The sequence below is a fragment of the Typopeltis vanoorti genome, chromosome 7 (genome assembly GCF_054136105.1).
Source record: "Typopeltis vanoorti isolate ZY-2024b chromosome 7, IOZ_Tvanoo_1.0, whole genome shotgun sequence".
NCBI lineage: Eukaryota > Metazoa > Arthropoda > Arachnida > Uropygi > Thelyphonidae > Typopeltis > Typopeltis vanoorti.
In genome coordinates this window covers 95,306,007-95,329,600 of record NC_143555.1, presented here as the reverse complement: position 1 = coordinate 95,329,600, position 23,594 = coordinate 95,306,007, and the positions used below count along the sequence as shown (strand labels likewise).

General features: G+C 34.7%; 1 protein-coding gene across 2 annotated transcripts in view; it reads left to right on the top strand.

Annotated features, from left to right (window-relative positions):
- The window catches only part of LOC150104880 (chromosome-associated kinesin KIF4-like), a 282,861-nt gene that overhangs the window by 165,808 nt on the left and 93,459 nt on the right, over window positions 1–23,594 (top strand). For both annotated transcript variants that reach the window (XM_090396035.1, XM_090396036.1), the window contains exon 15: window positions 9,984–10,292. In XM_090396035.1, coding sequence (XP_090252161.1) covers window positions 9,984–10,292 — 309 coding nt within the window. The remainder of the gene's footprint in view (window positions 1–9,983; window positions 10,293–23,594) is intronic.

The following is a 23,594-nucleotide window of genomic DNA, read 5'->3' as shown; positions in this document are numbered from 1 at the left end:
TGATATGCTTTCTTCTTTTCCTTCACTGCCTCTTTAACTTCCTGTGTCCACCAGGGAGTTCTGATTTTTTAATCCTTGCAGACAACCTCACCACATGCCTCTCTGGCAGAATCAATCAATGTTTTTAAAGTTTGCCATTGAATCTCCAAGGTTTGATTCCTGTTCTCAAACTCTTTCATTTTTTCTTCAATAATCTTTGTTAATTTTAGTCTACAGTTCACATCTGAGAGCTGCTCAACTTTTATACGCTTTAAAACTTTCTTTCTTTTCAATATGAAATTCAATTTTATTCTGCTCAAGACTAAATAGTGATCACTTCCAATTTCAAATCCTCTGTACACTCTAGTGTCCTGCACCAGGGAGAAAACATCACTATCAACAATAACATAGTCAATGAGACTTTTCTTATTCCTAGCGTCTTCTCTCCATGTGAATTTGTGCACATTTTTATGTTGGAACATGGTGTTAGTAATAACTAGTCCATGTCCTGAGCAGAAATCCAATAGATATTTGCCATTATTATTAGCTTTGCTCTTTTCTCCAAATTTTCTCAAAATATTTTTGTATGTCTGACAATCGTTTCCTACTCTGCCATTTAGATCCCCAACAAGGACCAACTTTTCCTTTTTCATTGTGTCAGTTGTTTTTCTAAAGCCTCAAAAAATTCCTCCACTATTACCTTAGTAGAACCTTCTGTGGGACCATAGGCACAAATAAGTCTCATTGTCCAGTTCCCCATTCTCATATTTGCCCACATTACTCTACTTGAGACTGACTGCCATTCAAGAAGATTAGCCTCGTATTTTGTTGAATACTATGGCTACTCCTTCTTTTCCTTGATTGTCATTGCCTGAATATAACATTTTGTATTTATTGCTCAGAAAGATCTCACCAGTTTGGTCTTTTTTTTGTTTCAGTCACCCCTATTATGTCGATCTGGTACTTATCTAATTCCTCAGCTAGCTCCATTTCTTTGCCATTCAGGCTTCTTATGTTGATAGTACCAATCTTTAACTCTGGTGATGTTGAGTTGGGGTTTGTTTTCAGGTTTGTTCCAGTAGCTGACTTTTCGCTGTTCACTCTGGTTCCCTGGCGAAAATAACGGGGGCCTTGTTTAACCGGGCGACGCCCCAGCCGGCATGAAATTTTGTCATGTTGTGCCATCGTTTTTTATTTTGGTTTAACCAATAAGAATACAATTTGGTAGGCTAAATCCCAGTATCCAAGTAGATACCCAATAGGGTGCACCACGAGAAGGTGAGGATTGGACATTAGGTCAGAAGCCCTGGTCAGTTCTCCGCATTCCTTTAAAGGCTATGTGGAGGTCTCCTCTCAGTTATACAGCTTTGACCCTTAAACACCCCCATCTGCTTCCCCTCAAGTAATTATCTCTTAGTAGGTATATAAATTCCATTTCCTTCCTGCCATGTGATTTTTATTCCTTCCAGATATATCTCCAAAGTTGGAGTTCCTCATAATAATCACTCGACCTGTACTAATTTGGTAATGCATGTCTTCCAGATCATCTGTGGAACTCATTGGCCTATAGAAACAACCAACTGTATATTTAGTCTTACTGGTCTTAATCTCCTTTATTAACTATTACTCGACCTAATTTCGCATCATTAGCAAACAGTTGAATACTTCCTTTCAGGTTATTTCCTATATTATTTATGTACAAATTAAACAGCAGTGGTCCAAGCGCCGAACCTTGCAGCACACCACTGGTCGCCTGTTTTCACCTCTAGTCTGTCTCCATATACCACTTTTTGATATCTGTCCAGCAGCGATCCTCTTATCCATTTAACCAGAATCATATCCTTTCCCATTTGTTCTAATTTGCATAACAGAGTTCCATGTGGTATTCTGTGAAAATGCCTTTGCAAAATCCAATAACATCATCATGTAGCTATTTCCTTTACCCTACTCACCTGTTACTCTATTATAAAAGATAGTAAATTACTAAGGCATAACCAACCCTTCAAAAAGCCATTTTGCCACTCCTACATTATCATATTTTTATCCACCCATTTTTTAATTCTCTTTTTGACCAATTTTTCCTGTACTTTTACCACCACACCCAAGATACTGACTGGTCTGCAATTTTCTACTGTAGCCTTAGAATCTCCTTTATGCAAGGGAATTATTTAGCCCTCTTTCCATCATCCCTTGGAACTCTACAAGAGCTGACACTAAATTAAAAATCCTAGTCAGAAGCATTGCCAGTTCCCTTGCACATTTTTGCAAAATGCAAGCTGATACCCCATCTAAACCCATTCAGATTTTTGCAATATTTTAAGAATTCAGTTCATCCCTCTCTGTTCTCGCATTAATGTCTGTCACTTATGTTAAAGCAGTAACCTCACTAGGATGATATACCCTTGCAAAGTGTGTCGCTGAATATTTTATCTGCTTTTGTCACCTCGTGACCATCATCACTCATTAAGGTTAATCTTCCATAGTCATTCTTCCTCTTACTTGTCACATAATGAAAGAACACGTTGGGATTTCTTTTGACCTGCTCGGCTAGATTCTTTTCGTAATCTGATTTTGGCTTTCTTGTCTGAGCCTTCTACTGTTCATGATTCTGCTGATCACCTTTCTCTTTATATATCCTCCACAGCATTTCCTTCTGCATCTCATGCTTAATTATATTACTTATCCATCTAACTCCTACCCGATTAGCCTTCCTTACCTGGTATACAATTTAATACTGCTTCCTTTAGATGACCCTTAACTATATCCTATGCAGTACTAACATCCTTATCCCTTACCCTGCAGTGTTTTATGCCATGGTACAGATTCAAGCTTCTTCCTAGCATGCCATAATCACCTACCTTGTAGTTCCACAAATACTCCTTCTTGATAGAATGTTCTTCATGTTTTACAATCTTCCAAGTCAAGACTGCAGGGTCATTTTCCAATTTGAGGCAATGTTGTCACCTTGGTTAAGGATAGCTCTTCTGATCCTATGTCCAGGTCCAATACCCTACCACCCCTAGTCCCCTTCATCACCTGCTGCCTCAAGTAATTATCACTTAGTAGGTATATAAATTCCATTTCCTTCCTGCCATGTGATTTTTATTCCTTCCAGTCTATATCTCCAAAGTTGAAGTCCCTCATAATAATCACTTGACCTGTACTCATTGTACTAATTTGGTAATGCATGTCTTCCAGATCATCTGTGGAACTCATTAGCTTATAGAAACAACCAACTATATATTTTGTGTTACTGGTCTTAATCTCACACCAGATTACTTCAAAAGAAAAACCACCTCTTGCCTATCTCCTATTTTTTTTGGCTGCAATTCATCCACAGTACCCTATTCTATCTTCTCTGTTTTCCCTGAAAATACTAAACCCTTCATATTCTATCCTTATAACTACATCATCTGCTGTTAGCCAAATCTCACTATAACTTTTGGCAAGGTTGTGCTAACCGATTCCTAAAACTCCTTCCTCTTGTTCTTTAAACTTCTGACATTAGCATATAGAAACTATAACATTCCTTTAGGCTCTCATCCACCTTTACTTCCTAATTGACTATCCTATTCAATATTTTTGCTTGAGAGACTATATTCTGCACTTGATCATTCTCACACTCACTCACCTCGTAGGTGCCTTCATGAAAGCTCACCTGCTTCTTCCACCCTAATTGCTTAAGTTTTTCCTGAATTTGTGCTTCAGCATGCTCAGTGAACACATCTCTATCTCTAGACATCGAACACCAGAATCATTTAAATGCAGTCCATCAGCACTGTACAAATCCTTCTTTCTGTCAAAGTATAGACTCATTAGCTAGCGATGTCCTCCTCCTCCTTGGTTCCCTTGTATCATAGCATGGTAGTAGACTTACAATCCTCACCTTCTCTCTCTCTCTCTCTCTCTCTCTCTCTCTCTCTCTTCAGTTTTGCCTCTTCTAACAACTCCTTTACATCCTCCCCTCATAGAATACTTCTCACCTCTCAAATCATTTATGCCAACCAAGACAATCATTTCCTTTGACTTAGCTTTTTGCATCATAATGGCGTGACTAATATATATCATGAATTTTTGCACCAGGGAAACACGATTTTGTCACACTTTCATTATGTACTCCCCTGATCATTGAGTCTTCGTATATAATTTTCTCCTTGCTTTGTTTTCTTGTTTGTTTGCTCAATCTTTATTATTACTTCGGACCACCTGGTTCCTTCTCTTTTCAGCTCTGATACCCTCCTCTCAGTTCCCTTGTATCATAGCATGGTAGTAGACTTACAATCCTCACCTTCTCTCTCTTCATCTCTTCAGTTTTGCCTCTTCTAACAACTCCTCCTTGCCACTTCCACAATTTTTCAATTTTGTGCTTTGTCCTATGAATGATAACATTCAAGCTCACTATTTCTTTATTAACGTCCATTTCTTTCTCCTCTGTTTTCACAGTCACACTTTTGATATTGATAACATCATTTTCCATCCTAATGTCAGTACTGTCCACTCTACTGACATTTGCTTGTCACCTAATAGCACTCACTTTTGAAACATTTAATACACACTCCTCCCTCTCTCTCTCTCTCTCTCTCTCTCTAGTTTCAATTTCCTTCCAATATCCATTAATTTTCTCAATGAATTCATTTCACACATACTGCACTGCCCTGCACAAAATCCTACAAATTCAAATCACCATGCATTACACCATACTGAATATCATATTTAAACAAAAAAATACACAGTTTACTTAATAAACTAAGTAGCTCATTCAATCACACTCATTTAAAACGAAAACTACAATAAGTTAACCTAATATAAAAGTTACTTATCCTTCAGGAGCAATAAATGCACTGCACACACACACACACACACACACACACACACACACACACACACACGCGCACGCACGCACGCACGCAATATGCCACCTGGAATATATGGGATGGAGATTGATTTGCTGGAGTCTGTGTTTGGAGGAGAGCGTTATTTATTTTTTAATTCAGCAGGTATTGAAATCATTAGCTAAAATAGGGATTGTGTATGTGGTTGAGTTTGTAACTGTCTTGTCATCGTATGAAATCAGTTTTTATCATATCGATCAAAGTTTTTATAATGCCATACTATTGGGAGGGGTAGCGATGCAAGTGTTGGTGGATGTATTTACTTGTAATTGGATTCTCTGCAAGACAGTGAATGCATAGCTCCATCAGATCAACATTTGATCAGAGTATCTAGGAAGGGGTTGTAGTTTACTTTCTTTTCATTGGATCCTTGGATGCTGACTGATCAATTGGGGTAAAAAGTTGTTTGTGTCCAAGCCATGGCCAAATCTACACATCATTTGTATAGTGCATTTAATGGTAGGTGTGCGTGGGGGTTGTTTTTTGTTCAAATGTGACACTATGAAGTGTGGGGATTGGATATATCATATACCTTATCATAAAATGATAATGTATATGAAATAATAATTAAATTAGTTAATTGTTATCATATACATTATCATTTCCTTCCTTTGCATCAAGATGAGGAAGAGAAGTAGGTGTGATGGATTTAAAATTGTCTGTAAAAAAAGATGTTGGGTAGTTAGAGGCTGAAATAGATAGTGTGTGTGTGTGAAAGAGAGAAAGATTACTGATCAGCCAGACCACCATCTCAAACTTGAGAACAATATTCTAAGGTTTAGGTAGATTTAAGATTTATACGAGTTTAGGAGCCAAGTAGTGTGCTAATATAAAAAAAAAAAAAACAGATGTGCATTCAGACTGCATTTACTGTAAGCCTTTCCTCAGTAGCTAGGAAGACTAAGGGTAAATGCCAGTCTGAATGTATATCCTTTTAAATGTCAGTCTTAGAAGAGAGCAATTTGATCCTATCTGGTGATTTGTGTATTATCAAAGATGGAGGGGGGGGGGGGGGTAAACTGATATCCTTTTTGCAGTAGTGACTAAATTAAAACTAAGGTCCTCGCCCTCATTTGAATAACAGCATTAAGGTTATTGGTCAGTAAAAGAAGAGCATTTATATATAAGAGAAAGAGTGGAAGTGGAAGAGAACCTTCAGGCAGTCCAAAGAGAGAAAAACTAGTTAGTCAGTTACAGGAATTGAGGATGGCAATTTATTGAGCAGAACTTGATGCCAGGCCTAATAAAATGTTCTTGAAATATAATAATAGGATATTTCTCTTGAACCTTTCTATGTTTTATTTATTCGTATGGAGTTTCCCCCCTTAGAAACCTTTCTATGGAATGTCCAGGATGGGTGGCATATGCTAGGAGTACTACAATAGTGAAATCCATAGGGAAGGACATCCAAGTAATGCCAAGGTTTACTGTTAATGACTTTCTCCACTATTTTGGTAAGGACTGTGGCGAAGGTTTTGTGTTGGTAATTTGACAGCAGACTTTTTGGCTCCCTTTTTTTTTAGAAGTTCAGAAACACGATAGTTTCTTATAGTATGCAGTTTTCTTTAGAAGAGCATTTTGCTCATGGGACTGGTCAGAATTTTATTGTGAGTGAGTTTGTAATGCTGTTGGCTGTAGTGAGAATTGACATTTACTTTTCTCACTATTTTGATAAATTACTTGTATTTTTGGTCACTGTTATAAGGATGTGAGACAATTATTCAAAGTGATGGTAACAGAGAGGTATTAAGTAACTACAGAAAGCATTTGTCTATAAAGGTCGTAATTAACTGCCCAGTCAACAGCATTAAAAACAGTCCTCATAAGTAGTAAGAATGTGGCAAGTATTAAGAATAAGAGTTACATTCATGTCATTGCTAGTGTGAAACCAAGAGATTATCAGTGTTTGTTCTCGAAATCTGTTTTTTTATGTTAAACTAAATACAATATCTGATAGGATATTATTATTACAGTACTCACTATACATTGCCAGTCAGTACTGACAATGACATTTGGTTGAAAAGACCTAGTTATATCTGGTTTCAGATATAACTAGACAGTCCCCCCCCCCCCAAAAAAAAATAATAATAATAATAATAATCCTGTAAGACGAATTAGCCAAGCATAACAAGCTTAGGTGTTCCAGTTATTCATTGGTGGTTCAACAGAGTATATAGTACATTTACTGAGAGATAACTGTGCATTATTCATCATTCTCTATAAGTTACACATAGACACAGTTAAAAAATTATTTAATTAAGATAGCTTAACTACGAATATTTCAACTCGCATATCATGGATCATTGTCAGTGTAATACAATTGGAAATTGATGAAAATTAAACAATGAAGGTGTAAGGAGAATGGAATCTCTACTTATATGCAGTTATGCCAGATAAAAACCGATACTATTAGGATTTCTTGAAATGTATGTGTGTGTGTGTGTGATTATGCATGTGTATATATAATAAAAACTTTTATAAATAAACAGTATATTTCTTAATAACAATTTCCTCAAATCTTTAAAGAAGGTTACGAAGTGCTTAAGTACTTTTACATTACATCTCAATCTTAATGATAGAATCTCCATGCGAAAAATCTGGGAAATTATAAGAACTATGGTTCAATTATACAAGGATGATCTGAAAAGTTCTCGGCCTTGACCATAGATGGCAATACTATCGGCATGATTTTTTTTTTTTTTTCTAAGTTGGTGCATTTGTCATAAGCATCCACTGAAATTGCAAGTGATTCTATCAAGTAATTTGTTTTATACAGCAGTGTGAAGCAAAAGTGCTGTCTGTATCCCTTGAAATGGATAAAATTGAGTATCGTGCAGTTATAAAATTCTTTGTAAAAGAAGGTTTAACGCCAAAAGAAATTCATTTGAAGTTCATAAAAGTTTATGGGCATTCTTCTCTTTCATTTTCAACAATTAAGAAATGGGCTACTGAGTTTAAACGTGGCCATACCAGCCTTGAAGATGATCCATGTGAAGCACGTCCAAAAAGTGTAACACCAGAAATCATTGATCAAGTGCTTAATATGGTATTGGATGACAGGCGAGTCAAAGTGCATGCAATTACTGAGACTATGGGCATTTCAAAAGAATGTGTAGGATGTATTTTGCATGAAGAATTGCAAATGAAAAAGCTTTGCGCAAGATAGGTGCTGTGCTTGCTCACAGCAGATCAAAAATGCACTCGCATGAAAATCTCTGAACAGTGCTTGGAGCATTTTAACAAGAATAAAATTGATTTTGTAAGTCGCTTTATTAATATGGATGAGACTTGGATTCACCATTACACACGAGAATCCAAACAGCAGTTCAAAACATTGGACAGAAGCCAGTTGTTCAGTGCCAAAGAAGACAGTCGGTTCCATCAGTAGGAAAAGTCATGGCATCGGTGTTTTGGGATGCTAAAGGCATTTTGTTTATTAATTATCTTGAAAAGGGTAAAGCAATAACCGGGGAATGTTATTCTGATCTTTTAACCAGACTAGACAAAAAAATGCATGAGAAAAGACCCGGTTTGCAGAAGAAAAAAACCCATCTTTCATCAGGACAATGCACCTGCCCACAAAGGTGTTTTGGCAATGGGAAAATTAAAGGATCTGCACTATGAATTGTTGGAACATCCACTCTATTCCCCAGATTTGGCTCCCTCTGACTTCTATCTCTTCCCAAAACTAAAACTCTTCCTCGCAGGTCAGTGCTTTTCTTCGAATCAAGAGGTGATCGCAGCTGTAGAGAGGTATTTTGCAGATCTTACTGAGAACAACTACAGGTATAGGATAATGGTGCTGGATCATCACTGGAATAATTGTATTAGTCTTAAGGGAGATTATGTTGATAAATAAAAATCATTTTATAATTATAAATTTGTTTTTTCATTGTCAGGCCAAGAACTTTTCAGCCACCCTCGTATAAGTTTTGATTACATGTACACGTATCTTCATTTCTTGTTTGTTTGTTTTTATTCACTCGCACACTTCAGTTGTTTCTAATACTATTGATTTTTACCTGTGTGTCTCATAACTGCATATAAGGAGAGACCCATTTTCCATATACTTTCACTGTTGTTTAATTTCCAACTGTATTATACTGATAATCCATGATATGTGGATCGAAATATTTATAGTTAATCTATCTTAATTAAATAATTTTTCAACTGTGTCTATATTATACAGAAAGCAGTATACACTTCCAGGTTGGGTTGGATAATCTACTGTTTATCCAACCCAACCTGGAAGGCAATTTTTGACATTCAGATAATTGAAGTACAATGACATGCAACAAGAGTCAGTTAATTGGGAAGAGTGATTCTTTTGAAGGTCAGATAAGTTGTAGATTATTGTAGTAGTTCACAGCAACAGCAAAAAATAAATAAGATACTCTGAAGATGATAGTTTTCTAAATATCATCTTGTCACAAGCACCAGCAATTAAATGGAAACAATTTAAAATTGCAATGAACATAAAAGGAGTAGTCCTAATTTTGTCATCCTCTATTATAGATAAAAAGAAGTTACAAATATTAAGTTGGAGCTAGTCTTAAAATTGCTGTTTTTCAAATTGTTTGTAAATTAATACAGCCATACTCACTAAGGTTTGGGAAGTTTCGTTGCTACTATGACTTCAAAAACTCTTTAGACTTCTGTTTGTTATTTTGATGTTCTTTCATCTAACGCTGTATATCACAAAGTATTTGTGATAACTTTTTTCCCTCTCTCCCTATCAATGAGAGAGTTCCATGAAATATATTTGCAACTTCCTAAAGCAGTGTGCATTGAGGATGATGTTAAGAGAATATATTTTAAAAGTTTAGAAGAGTATTTCTTAATGTTATTTATGAAAATAAGAATGTAATAAAAATTAAAGGGCTGTTTCATGCTGGTGTCATGGAAATGACACATTTATCATTAACAGATACAGTTTGCAACTTTGTTTCATAATAGTGATTTACCATTACTGGCTTTAACTTGGAGATCCCATTGTATACTAAGATTGTAAAACTTCTTTTTATGCAAACACATCAGGTTTAGGCTACTTTTTTCTTTGAATTTGAAATTTTATTGCACCAGCAGATGTCTTCTTGTTTACATTTTTTTCAGAACATGAAACAGACTCGAGTGCGCCTATTGAGACAACTCAAAGAAGAGGGAGAAAAATATAGACAGTGGAAATTGCAGAAGGACAGGGAAGTTGCTCAACTAAAACAACAAGAAAGAAAAAGGCAGTATGAAATGGTTAAAATGGAACAACAATATACCAAACAGCAAAATGTCTTACGAAGAAAAATGGAAGAAGCAGTAGCAGCCAATAAAAGATTGCAAGATGCAGTACAGCAACAAAGAACTGTATCAGAGCGACGTGCAAAGGAAAAAGATAATAATATGCAAGGTCTTGGAGCAAGAGTAAAAGTAAGTAGAGTAACTGAACATTTTCATTCTTGCCTTGTGAACTTTATGAACATTTCTTCACATAGGACAATATTCCCCTACTCTGACATGGAAAATTACTTTTTTGTTTCTTTGCTTTTATTTGCACATGCAGTCATTACACACTAGGTAATAGGGCAGAGCCTTAAGACACTCCAGTATTGGTGGTGAAGCTCGAAGAGAGGGATTCATCTACCATGATTTGCAGAGAATGACCAGAGAGAAAACTGGTTATCCAATTACAGATGGTGGCAAGGAGACCAAAGGATGGCTATTTGTTCAGGAGGCCACGATGCCACACACACAGTCGAAAGCATTGGAAATATCAAGGGCACCAGCACAAATTTCTCCAAACTTTTCCACAGCACATGTCCAGTGGTGGTTGATGTAAGCTATGGGATCAGCTGTTGATCTTGAATGGTGGAATCTGTGCTGGTAGTCGCTGATTAATTGGTGAGCCTCTAAGTAGAGGATGAGTTGATTATTAATTACTTTCTCCATTATTTTGGAGAGGAGTACAGAGGTGATGAGAATTGGTCAGTAGTTTGACAGTAGACTTCTGCCATCCTTTTATAATTGTATATAATTGCCATCCTCTACAATTATAATATTATAATTGTAGAGATGATGTTGGACAGGTATTAACTCTGGACACAATGTTTGAGAACAATTGGAGTGGTGCCATCAGGACCAGAAGACTTCTTAGTGTTCAAGTTATTTAGTAGCTTTCTGATGTGTTTTTGTTGAAAAACCACATAACTGAATATGGTGCTCACATTCAGTTATGGTCAGAGGTAATTTCCCTTGTTCATCTATGCAGGAGTTCAAGGAAAAAAATGATGTCAAGAGGTTAGCTTTATCTTTGGGTGAAGTAACTATGGTGCTGTCAGGATGAGAGAGAGAAGTGGAAGTGCAGGAGAGCAGAAGGTGCATCTGACAGTCTTAGCAAGGGGCCAGAAGGCATGACTTCCTTTTGAACAGGAGGGAAGTTTTCTGCTGTTTGCCTTTATGAAATTAGATTTGGATCTGTTGATGGCTGATTTGCATATGTTGCATGCTTTCATATAGGCAGAGTATGAAGCTGGAATTCATTAATACAAGCCACATGTGATAAGCTGAACTATTATTCTTAGTTTATCAAATAATATACATTATTTGATAAACTTTTGGTTGAACCAGGGCTTGGAAAGCAGAATGAGGGTTATAGGTTGAATTGCTTCACTGTCATGAAGGCATTCATGTCAGTGAGAACAAATCATTTCTGTGACTTGTTTGCAGCAGGTGTTAAGGGCAGATGAGTGGAAGCAATAGTCAAACCAAGGAAAGTAGTAGAAATTCTAGAGGTCAGATGTGGTTGAAGGGGAGGCATTCTTTTTGTGTGTGTGTGTGTGAGAGAGGGGGGGGGAGACTTGTACAAGATGATGGTCTGAGTTGCTGAGAAGAAGGGTGACCTTTGCAGCATATTTGGGAGGAAAAGTGGTCAAAAAGAGATCCAGAGTATTTGAAAATTATGGAATCTATATAGGTATCACTTCTTCAGTGCTTTCAGTATGAACAAGGCTGTCATCATTTCCTGTTATGTACCCTCCAGGTGTAAAGAATACTATAATTATTATAAATATAATATATAATAATTTTGATAGCAGCTATGCAGTTAAGTATACAGGTGAACCCCCAACTTATGAACATAATGTGTTCATGGGAATGAACACATTAATTTGCTTTTTTTTTTTTTTTTTTCATAAAGATATATTGTAAAATTTGTTAATGCATTTCTGAAAAAAAAATTATTGTGAAATATACATTATTTGAAAAAGCAAATTAATGTGTTCATTTCCATGAATGCATGTTCATAAGTTGGGGGTTCACCTGTATACTTAATTGCATAGCTGCTGTCAAAATTATTATATAGTATATTTATAATAATGAATTACAATGAATTTTTCCTCTTTTTAATGTCTTGGTATACTTGTAGAAGGCCAACTCTCTATTATTACCTTTGCAAACTAAGAAAAACTAATAGTTGATTTTTTGCTATTTTTGATACTGAATCCAAGTTGTTAAGCAATGCTCCATTTCTTCAAAGATGATATTCCATTTTTTGGAAATAACTAGAGTGAACAAGACTTATTGTGCATATAAACATCACTCAGAGAAATGAATTATTGTTTTCAGATTGCTTAATTATTGTTTATTCTAGTTTCTACTGAAATCAATTAACATTTTTGCCACTTTCGCAGTCATGTTTACATTTGTTTTTATATTTCAAGAGTAATTAAAACATTGAACCTTATATGTAAACACACACACAACATTAACATGGAGAATATGTTCAGCAGCTGAAGAATATTCAATATGGGACAGAAAGGTAATACAAGAAGTGTACATAACCTATGTAATTAAGTACAGCATAGAACAGGGAATTATTGGACTAAACATTTTCCTTTGCTCACTGTGAAATGTCAGTGAACTTGGCACATTGTAAAATGTTTCTAAGCATAGGGTTCTATGTTAAACGAATTGCAAGTCACAATTTATTAGTCCATGCATTGTTCATTTCTTGAAAGTTTGTGAATAGAGGTTTGCCTGTACATTTTTTCCTATATTTTTCTTCCAATTCAGTCATTTGTTTTGTAAGATAGTCTTAGTCCTTCTGTTGATTCTTTTTTTCTGTTATCCTAGCATCCTTATTTTGTACACCTTTCTTCTTCCATTCTGTTTAATTGATCATATTACATTAATTAACTCTGTTCACACATTCCTGAATGCTAACAATGTCATATCCCTTTATAATATCTTCATTTTAGCATGATTCTGCAATTGACGCTACCTGTTCACTCCCTCTTATTTTCTCAGAACTCTTATATCTGCAGTCTCTAGTGTTAGATCAACTGTTTTTATTTCTAGCCTGGCCTCTTAGATTCATAAGTTAAAATGTGTTTAAACACTGTCTTGTGTATTCTGTTGGTTTAGTGTTTGGGCTAATTTTTCTCTTATCCAATATACATTTATTTAATTTGCACTTAACCATACCTGCTTTCCTTATTTTATGATCTATTTTCATGTTTATTGATTCATCAGCGAGAATGCATAGAGCATTTATTTACTGCAGTTAATCCTGAAGACATAAGACAGTATTTTCTTTTCCTGAAATGCAGATTTTTCATTCTGCTAAACAGGCAAACCAACCACACACATAATGAACAGATATATAATATGCAGCCCTCATAGCTTTAACTGTTTCATCTGTAACCGCAAAACAGCCAAGCCCTGAAGATGTTATGGTAAGAAGTATACTATTGTCATAAAAATCTGAGTTTAATTTAATATCTTCAATTTTGATCGACACAGATCAGGGGTCGGCAACCTGCAGCTCCGGAGCTGCATACGGCTCTTTGAATGAATAATTGTGGCTCTTTTCATTATTAAACAATCTATTTTTGAATAATGCAAAATGAATGTTATTTATTAAATTAGAAACTAAAAACCTAAATATAGCATTTGCAATAAATTAAGGACATTTTACATTAAGTCAAGGATATTTTACAATTGAAAATAGTACATGCAATGCTGAAAAACTTAATACTTTCATGTTTGAACTCTTTGAAATCATACATGATAATCCTTCTTTACACTACTCTCCCCACCCCTGGCCAATCTCTTTATGGAGACCTTTGAAGAAAAAGCCTTAGCCTCTGCCCCACAAAAACCAACCATATGGCTTCGCTACGTTGATAATGTGTTCACTATTTGGCCACATGGCTCTGATACACTCCTCTCCTTCTTAACACACTTAAACAACCAACACTCCAGAATGAAGTTCACTCTGGAAAAAGAGGAAAATGACAGTCTCCCTTTCCTAGACACACTAGTCACCCGCCAACCTGATGGAACCTTGGTTTTCTCAGTTTATAGAAAACCCACCCATACAGGCAGGTACGTTCACCAACAATCCCCCCCCCCCCCCCACACACACACACAACAATATGGAGTGTGGTGAAAACACTATACAACAGGGCTATAATGGATAATGCAAGAATTCCATATTCGTGCATGCTTAATCCCATAGAAAACATTTTTTTTCGAAGATAAAATCTTATGTGAGAGAGGTTTTGTCTTTGGGAATGGAAAGAAATAATCTTCCTGATTTGATTCATGATGTGGTAGAAGAATTACTACGATGAACTGTTAATTATTTTATGAATATAATGAGAAACATAACACTTGTAATACAAAATCATGAGTTTTAATTAAATAATTAAACTTAAGTTATGTTTTATGTTGTTTTAATTTATTAAACCAAATACGTCATGCTAGGCTAGCACATGTAGTGCTTGCCTGTCTGAACGCGCCCATTGTTTTCGCATATAGTGCAGGTGTGGCCTGTAAATCTGCTCACTTAGTTAAAATAAGTAAAGGTTTTGTCATGGACATTGCAGTGCTTTCATTTACTGGTGATTGTGTTAGGTAACGTGAATATTGTAACATTAAGTTAAAGATTAACAAAATAAAAATATTTTTATAGTATTTAAAATATCAGCAAAGAAGAGAAAGATAGAACAAGAAAATCAGGAGTTTAAAAGTGAATGGACCGAAACCAACGCATTTGTAGCAAATACAGCAGGATTTCCAATTGTTTAATATGCCATGAAAAGCTTTCAAACAATAAAAAATCAAATATACAAAGACATTTTTTAAATAAACACGATGTATTTCACAAAGCATATCCACAGAGACATGAAAGAGAAAAGGCAGTAGAAGAGCTGCAACGCAAAGTAAACCTAACTAAATGTTCATTTTCAAAAGGGATAAAAAAGCATCAAGATATACATCTATTGCTAGTTTTGTGGCCACTCAAGAAGTTGAAAACGAGAAAAACCTTTTACAGATGGCGAATATGTGAATGTTTTATTAAAATGTCCGAACTTCTCTTCTGCGATTTTAAAAACAAAGCAGAAATAATTACAAAAATAAAAGACATGCCATTATCTGCTAAGATTGTAAGGGACAGAACTATACGAATGGCAGAAGATATAACAAATCAGCAGGTTACAGATCTAAATTCAACACCAGGATTCTCCATTGCCTGTGATGAATCATGCGATGTGGATGACATTGCACAGATTGTACTTATTTGTAGATATGTAAACTCTCAAGGACCTCAGGAAGAATTAATCGATATACTGCCACTTACAGGACAAACTCGTGGAGAAGACATTGAAAGGTACAAAAAACGGTTTTGTTTCTTTATTTAAAAAACAAATTTTGCATGACGTGTGTTTTCCTTTCACTGCATAATCCATCAAGAGATACTTCGTGCACAAACTTTTCGAAAAGAGATAAGAATCATAATAAGATTCACCACAGTAGTGATGGATTTGATTGTAGAAATTGTTAACGAAATAATGGCAGGACGGCTACATCAGCAATTTTGTGAACTTCTTAAAGAAATCAATTGCGAATATTCCGCAATTGATTTCTTCTTTTGCATAACAGAATAAGATGGCTTTCCAGGGGTGAGGTGTTGATGCGATTTGCCACCTGCCTTGGAGAGGTTAAGTTGTTTCTAAGACAAAAAGACCTTGAATATGCACAGTTAGAAGATACTCATTGGTTACAAAAATTCTACTTTATGGTGGATATGACTTTCCATTTAAACACACTAAATAAGAAACTACAGGGAAAGGGAAATACAGCCGTTTTGCTTTTAGAAGTGATTCCGTTTGAACAAAAATTATTTGTTTGTGACAGACTTAGAGAAAGGCACATTATTACATTTTCCGACATTGAAGAAATATCAACAAGAACAAGCTGATAATAATTCCATTAATTTAACCTTTTTCAAAGAAATTGTGGTAAATATGTGATCTGAATTTAATGGAAGATTTGAGGAGTTTAGAAAGAACAAGGCAACTATGTCATTTTTATTGCGACCACTTGAAATTAATCTTGCTGAATTAAATTTTTCACCTTTTGCTGGAATTGATGAGGCTGCATTTCAATTTGAGTTAAAGGACCTGAAAACCAAGGAATTGTGGAATTCAAAATTTAGAAATCTTAAAGCTGACCTGGAGAAGTTGGAAAGACAAAAATCTACCCTTGCAATACAACACAAATGTTCTGAAATAGAAGATCTTAAAAAGCAAGATCAAATTTTATTTGACACGTGGAATTGTTTACCGGACACATACATTCAGTTAAAAACATACACATTTGGACTTCTATCGATTTTCGGATCGACATATTTCTGTGAGCAAATATTTTCTAATATGAATTTTATTAAAAATTAAGTTTACAAACTAACTAAACAACAAGAATCTTTTGTCATGTTTGAAAAAAATGAAAATTACGGCGTATTCACTGCATGTTGAGAAACTATCCCAAGAAGTCAAACACCAAAAGTCGCACTAAGAAGATATTTTAAATTAAAAAAAATTAAAGAGATAGGTATGTTATTGGATTTTATACATATGTTTTTGTAAGGAGGAGGAAATCTTTTTTTTATTATTTAATATTTAAAAATATCATATAACTTCATGTGACATGCCACCCTTGTGTTTTACAAGTATAATAACATGTTACTGTAAAAAAACTGAATAAATAATTTAATTATAATATTTTTCAATGTAGTTTCTAAATTTAAAGCAGTGATGAGCAATTAAATCATAAATCAAGTACTCTGTTCGATCAGCATAAAGAATATTTTCTTTTTCTTTGATAAGAAAGTATTAATTTATTTTCCATTATTTAGGTATATTTTAATTTTTTAACCTGCACAAATAAATCCACATGTAAAAATCAACATTCATAAAATGGATTTTTAATTAAAATATACTAATTCTTCCATACAAACACCCTGGACCTCACAAAAAACTTGAGAGGGCCGCATGCAGCTCACAGGCCATTGGTTGCTCATTACTGCTTATGGCTCCCTAAATTTTTTTTTAACAGATATAATTTTAAAAATGGCTCTTCACTCCAAAAAGGTTGCCGACCACTGACATAGATGATCAATAATGAATAACCAGGTTTTAACTGGTAGCCATTTTTTTTTGTTTATACTAGATCTATTTCCTCAACTAACATCTTCAAGAGGTTGCTTAACATAAGTAAAACGAACAAAAAGCTAAATATTTCCTAATAGCCGCTATTTATATAAATTGATAAGACTGGAGTGGTAGGTAATCACGAGTATCATTAGACAAGTTATGTGCTATTTCTATATTGTGTAAAGTCTGTATGTAATTGCTGGTATAGAAGAGGTCTTGAATGTTACATATATTTAATTAATGATTTCCAGGGATCGTTCCTTGGTTTCTATTTAGTGTATTTTGAGCGAATGACCTTGGAAACTCCTTAAACAATTTTAATTTAACACCTTAAAAAACTTCCTATGTTCCCCTAAAGACAAAGTTCCATTTTATAAACATTCTGGAGCATACAAGATTCCATATTCTTGTGGAAAGATATACTTAGGTCAAATCGGGAGAAGTTTCGAAATCTGTAACAAAGGTTATATGAGTGATGTTGAAAACAAACGGGAAGAAAAAAAGCAGACTCGCAGTGCACATCCTCAAGGAACACTACACAGTAAATTGGCAAGCATCCTCCATGCCCTACTTAGAAGAGAATTACTTTGACAGAGGTTCAAGGAGTCTTTCAATGGCATTTGTTCAAAAGGCACACTAAATAGAAACATGGGATGATCCTTCATGACATTTGGAAATCATTAATTAATATGTGTAACATTCAAGACCTCTCCTAACCCAGCAGTCATATAGAGAGTTTACACAATGTAGAGACTACACTTAACATGCTTAATGATACTTGTGATTAAACTATCATTCCAATCTTTTCAGTTTATAGAAATAGCGACTGTTGGGAATCACTTAGTTTTTTGTCAGTTTTTTACTTATATTAAGCAACCTCCTGATGATGCTGTCAGCCATATAACAGCAAAACATGTTGAGGAAATATATCTAGTATAAATTAAAAAAAAGTTTTGTGAGTTAAAGCCTAGTTATTTATTGTTCAGATCATTAACAATATTGCTAGCATACATTCATGCCTTACACCTGAATAAGCTCATATTGTTTTTTTTTGTACATTTTACATTCTAACTGCTGACGTATAAATTACAGTTGGTAGCAAATAGACTGTTAGCTATTTGATCATAAAGTATCTGCAAGATTTTTTCTCTTTGTTATATATGTTTTTTTTTGGGAGGGGGGGTTAATAGCTTGTTTTTTTTAGATAGGAATGACATGATTTTGTAGTAAATGAATGCTATATGTAAGCTAATCTAATAAACTTTTACAAAGCTTGACAGTGTAATTCCTTTTATTTGTGAAATAATAATGTAATTACATTGGTGAACTTTGGAGTTATAAATTACGTGTAAAACTTAAGTTCAAAAAACTAAAATGTTAAACTAAAACTAAAAACTTGGAAAGATTCATATCATAGTATTACAGTGATATTATATAGATCTCCATGGATTCAAAAGACTCATTATGGGAGGTTCACACTAACCATTATTCACACAATACCTATTATTTCTCTCTCTCTCTCTCATCTCCCCCCCCCCTTAAATTCATTCACTGGCAACCTATTCCACTTATTTACCACTCGCCAAGCAAAAATCTGATTCTCAAAGTACTTACTAACCAAACTTTTAAGGATGTAAAATTTTCACTCTTATTATTGAAGGCTTCACTACAATGACAATGGAACACAGTTAAAATATAAATAGCAAAAGCATTTTAAAAATTCCTATTATCTGGACTTTGCTAAAGCATTTGATAGAATACCACATGATTAACTACTACTACAAGTGAGCACTTTCATGGTGATCACTTCCAATTTCAAACTGAGCAGAATAAAATTGAATTTCATATTGAAAATAAGAACGTGTAAGAAAGTTTTAAAGTAAATAAAAGTTGAGCAGCTCAATCTGCAGTTCAGATGTGAACTGCAGATTAAAATACACAAACATTATTCAATAAAAAATGAAAAAGAGTTTTTGAAAACAGGAACCAAACCTTGGAGATTCAGTGGCAAGCCCTGAAGAAAACATTGATTGATTCAACCAGAGAGGCATGTGGTGAGGTTGACTGAATCAGAACTTCATGGTAGACACAGGAAGGAAAAGAAGAAAGCATATTAAAAGTTCCTGGCAAATAAGTCAGCTTGTGCTCTTAGAGAATACAGAGATAAATGTAAGAAACCTAAAAAAAACCTAAAAACTAGCTAAACAAAAGTCATGAGAAGACTTTGGTAAGAACATAGAAATAAATATCAAGAAGGTGGCAAGATATTCTGGAGGTTGTTGAAAAAGCTCAGAAATGGAGGAAAGAGTGCTGTGAAAGGAATTAGAGATGATAAAGTGACATGAAAACTGGAGAAAAAGATATCCTTGATGTATGAAGTAATTTGTGGAAAGGCAGCTGAATTAGATGATATTCGACCAAAAAATGCTCAAGTTGCTGCACTGCATAGTTCAGAAGTCCTGGACAGAGGGACAAATTCCAGATGATTGGAGTAGAGCTCTCAAAGTACCCAAAGCAAAAAAAGGGAAATAAAAACAATGTGAGAATTATAGAAGTATTTCCCTACTGAGTGTTCCTGGTAAGATTTATGCGAGTGTACTTAACAAATGGTTGAGAAGGATTGTGGAAAGGAGGCTTGGTTCAGAACAAGCTGGATTCAGGTTTTTCTGATCAGATCTTCATTTTACAATAAATAGTTGAGAAATCCTGGGAATATAACAAAGATCTGTATTTAAATTTTGTAGATCTGGAAAATGCATATGACAAAGTGCCAAGAGAAAAGCTATTCAAAACGCTGCAGTTATATGGTGTCAATGGGGCATTATATCAAGCAATACTTAGTCTTTATTTGAGTTGTAAGTCAGCAGTTAGAATTGAAGGAGGTACAGGAAGATGGTTTAATGTTAAATTTGGTGTGAGACAAGGATGTCCATTATCCCCTCTGTTATTCATTATCTATATGGATCACATTATGAAGGAAAGTGGTATTAAACATGATATCAAAGTTGGAGATGTTGATCTCAGCTCTTTACTTTATGCAGATGATGTTATACTTCTAAATAAATCCGGTAAAAGTCTGCAAAATTCCCTGACTTAATTGAATAACTATTGTAATAGATATGGTATTAAGGTCAGCATTAAAAAGACAAAGACAATGAAAATAGGCAGAAACATTGAAAATATCAACTGCATTGAGAACTTATAGAACAAGTAAAACATTTGACCAAAGACTGAGAAAGATTAGTGGCATGAATAGATGGCATCAATGGCAATATCATATTAAAAACTAGGATATTAGGAAAGAACTTGACATTGTTAGCATCCAGGAATGTGTTAGTAGAGCTAATCTCAGGTGGTATGGTCACTTTAACAATGTGAGAGGAAAGATTAGCAAAACAAGTGTTCTCTGTTAGGTTGGTAGGAAAAACACCCAGAGGAAGATCAAGATATAGGTGGATTGATACAGTAAAAAAGTGCCTTAGAAAGACAGAAATGTGATGAATAATGTTGGAGTCTTGACAGGAAAAAGAGATTGATTTGGAGGAAAATTGTAGATAGAAAGTTAGTGGCGATGTAAGTTTTTCATGTAGTGCTATTATATCCTGTACATCCCTTGAGGGTACATGTCAGGAATTTTATGATGATAGTCGAAAAAGACCAGATAAAGGTTCCTTGTGTCATGGACAGGAATTGAATGTCTTTCTGACCAAAGGGCTTCGTCTATAGCAACTGAGCTACGGAGACTCAGATCTTTGTAGTATTCCAATGATATCTCAATACTTGTTGTGAAGTGAAAATCTGATCCTGACAACTTGCGTTTGGCATAATCCCATCTTATTCTTCTCCAAGTTTTTCTTATCCTCTTTCAAGTATGCATAAATTTAACTTGGAACCATTAGTAGGAAAATTCCTGTGTAATTTTCACATTCAGTTTTATTTTCATTTTTATTGAGGTAAACTACAAGAACTTTACTCTAGTCATCTGAATTTGATCCTGTGATCAGGCCTTCTGAATTATGTAGTGTAGCCATTCTAAGTTTTTATGTCCATATTTGAGCATTTCTATTTGAATATCTTCTACTCCATTCTTTCCATATGTGTAGTCTGATCGCATTCCTCTTGTATATCTCTATTCACTGTTTTTTCACTTCTGCTTTAATTTATCAGTAATTATTCAAAGTAATTATTCCAGAAATCGAGAATATCTTTATCTTAGGTTTTCATTTCACCTTTATCATGTCTAATTCCTTTTAAGGTATTCTTTCCTCCATTGCTAAGCTTCTTTAATAGTCTTTAGAATATTTTGCAATCATCATGATATTTGTCATCCATATTCTTACCATGCTCTTCCCATGGCTTTTATTTAGTTACTTTTCAGTTAGCTCTCTTACAATTTTCTCTATACTCTTTGAGGGCATCTACCAACTTACTTGCAAGGAGCTGTCAATATGCATTCTTTATTTTTCAGTACTGCCTCTAACATCTTGTGTCCACAAAGTATAGTTTTCTATACTTGTGAATTTTGACCTTTTGTACTGCCATATTTCAGGTCAGGTCAGTATTTGTGATTGATGTTAATGAGAGACCACCACCTCACTTAGTGGGGGTGTGGCTTGAAAAGTTCCGTGATTGGTTCTAGAACAAGATTTTTGGACTATGTAAATAATAATAAAAAATAGGAAAAGATCCTTAATCTGCCCATGGTGTATGAATTTTCTATATGTTTACATTAAAAAAAATAAAAAATTGTGGGTGAAACCTAATGTCCAAGTAAATTACCTTAGTATTTAGAAGGATCTTGCTTCTGCTGATTTTGTCACTGTAGCCTTATTTATGCTGATGTACTCTGTTGTATTAAAAGAACGTTATTTTATTAATGTTATTTTTAATCAGCTGAAGGCTGTGGTGCCTGGGGAGCAGTAAGTGATAAAAGTGTCTCCAGAAAAATAAAAACAGGTTCCTGAAAGAGGAGGAAGAACTAGGTTGTTTTTTTTTAGATGGACTCTGTATGGGGAATTGATATGATTTAATTTGCATACTCACATCAGAGGATCTTATATTGCATTATGTGAATGGTTACTGTTCTAAAATTCTCCAGTATTCATTTGGAAGTCTGTATCCTTGAGAATTGCATAACAACTTTTCTTTCAAACTCAGTCATCTCTCACTATAACAAACAGTTATAGCAAACTATCAAAAAGTCTTAACCAAAGTCCCATAGTTGCAGTTCATTTTAAATAAAATTCATTACAACCAGGCTTCCATTGTTACAAACTATTTACACTTTCTAACTTTGGCAACAATAGACTCTTGCTATAGAAAACTTGTAGAGTCTACAGGAACAGTTTGCTATAGTGAACTTCTTTTAATTAGCATTGTGTTTTGAGAACTTTGGTCAGGACTTTTTAGTAGATTTGTTATAGCAGTGAATCTGTTGTATTAGTCTTTGCTATAGTGAGCTGTATGTGCATGTGCAAAAACACATGCTTACAGTAAACTCCTGCACTCTGAACTTTCTTTTTTTCCTCCATTCCTCTCTCCTTTTCTGCAATACTGAGTGACATGATACCAAGTAGCATAATGGGGATTATGGTGAATGTCATGGAGAATTTCCAACATTTCTTCAAGTTAAAAAAAAGTACTGATTTAACAGTTGTTTTGCAAACTCTCCAGTAAACTGTATATGCTTGTTTTTATCTAGGATGCTAATGTATTGCTTTTGGCAAACTCCTAAATGTAGGTAACATAATGTTTATGCTAAGAACAAAAATATTAGATTGCATATGATAAAATTTATTATTATTATTATTATTACATGACACCTCCAGGGAGTCCAAAGACTCATCAAGGGAGGGCACCTACTTCACAACTCTTCATCTCTACCACTCAATTCACCAACTACAACGAACTGCAACTACTTTCATCATCTACACCAATGCCATATACTGCTGCCCACCACCACCACTAGTATTTTCACAGACGATTGCAAACATCCATGTCCATGGCGGGATTCAAACCCGCAGGTTTTTGACTGGAGAGCGGATATGCTAACCACTCGGCCAACAAGGCCGACTTTGAACTGTATGTTCAAAATAAAATTGAACATGCTTCTCATGCATGATTAAAAGTTTTTGTTCATTTGTTTTTCTTCCAGGTCTGGACTTTACTGGTATTTCTTTGTATTACAACATCCCTTCTAAGCAAAAAACAAGCTTGTTTGTATTTTAATATAATT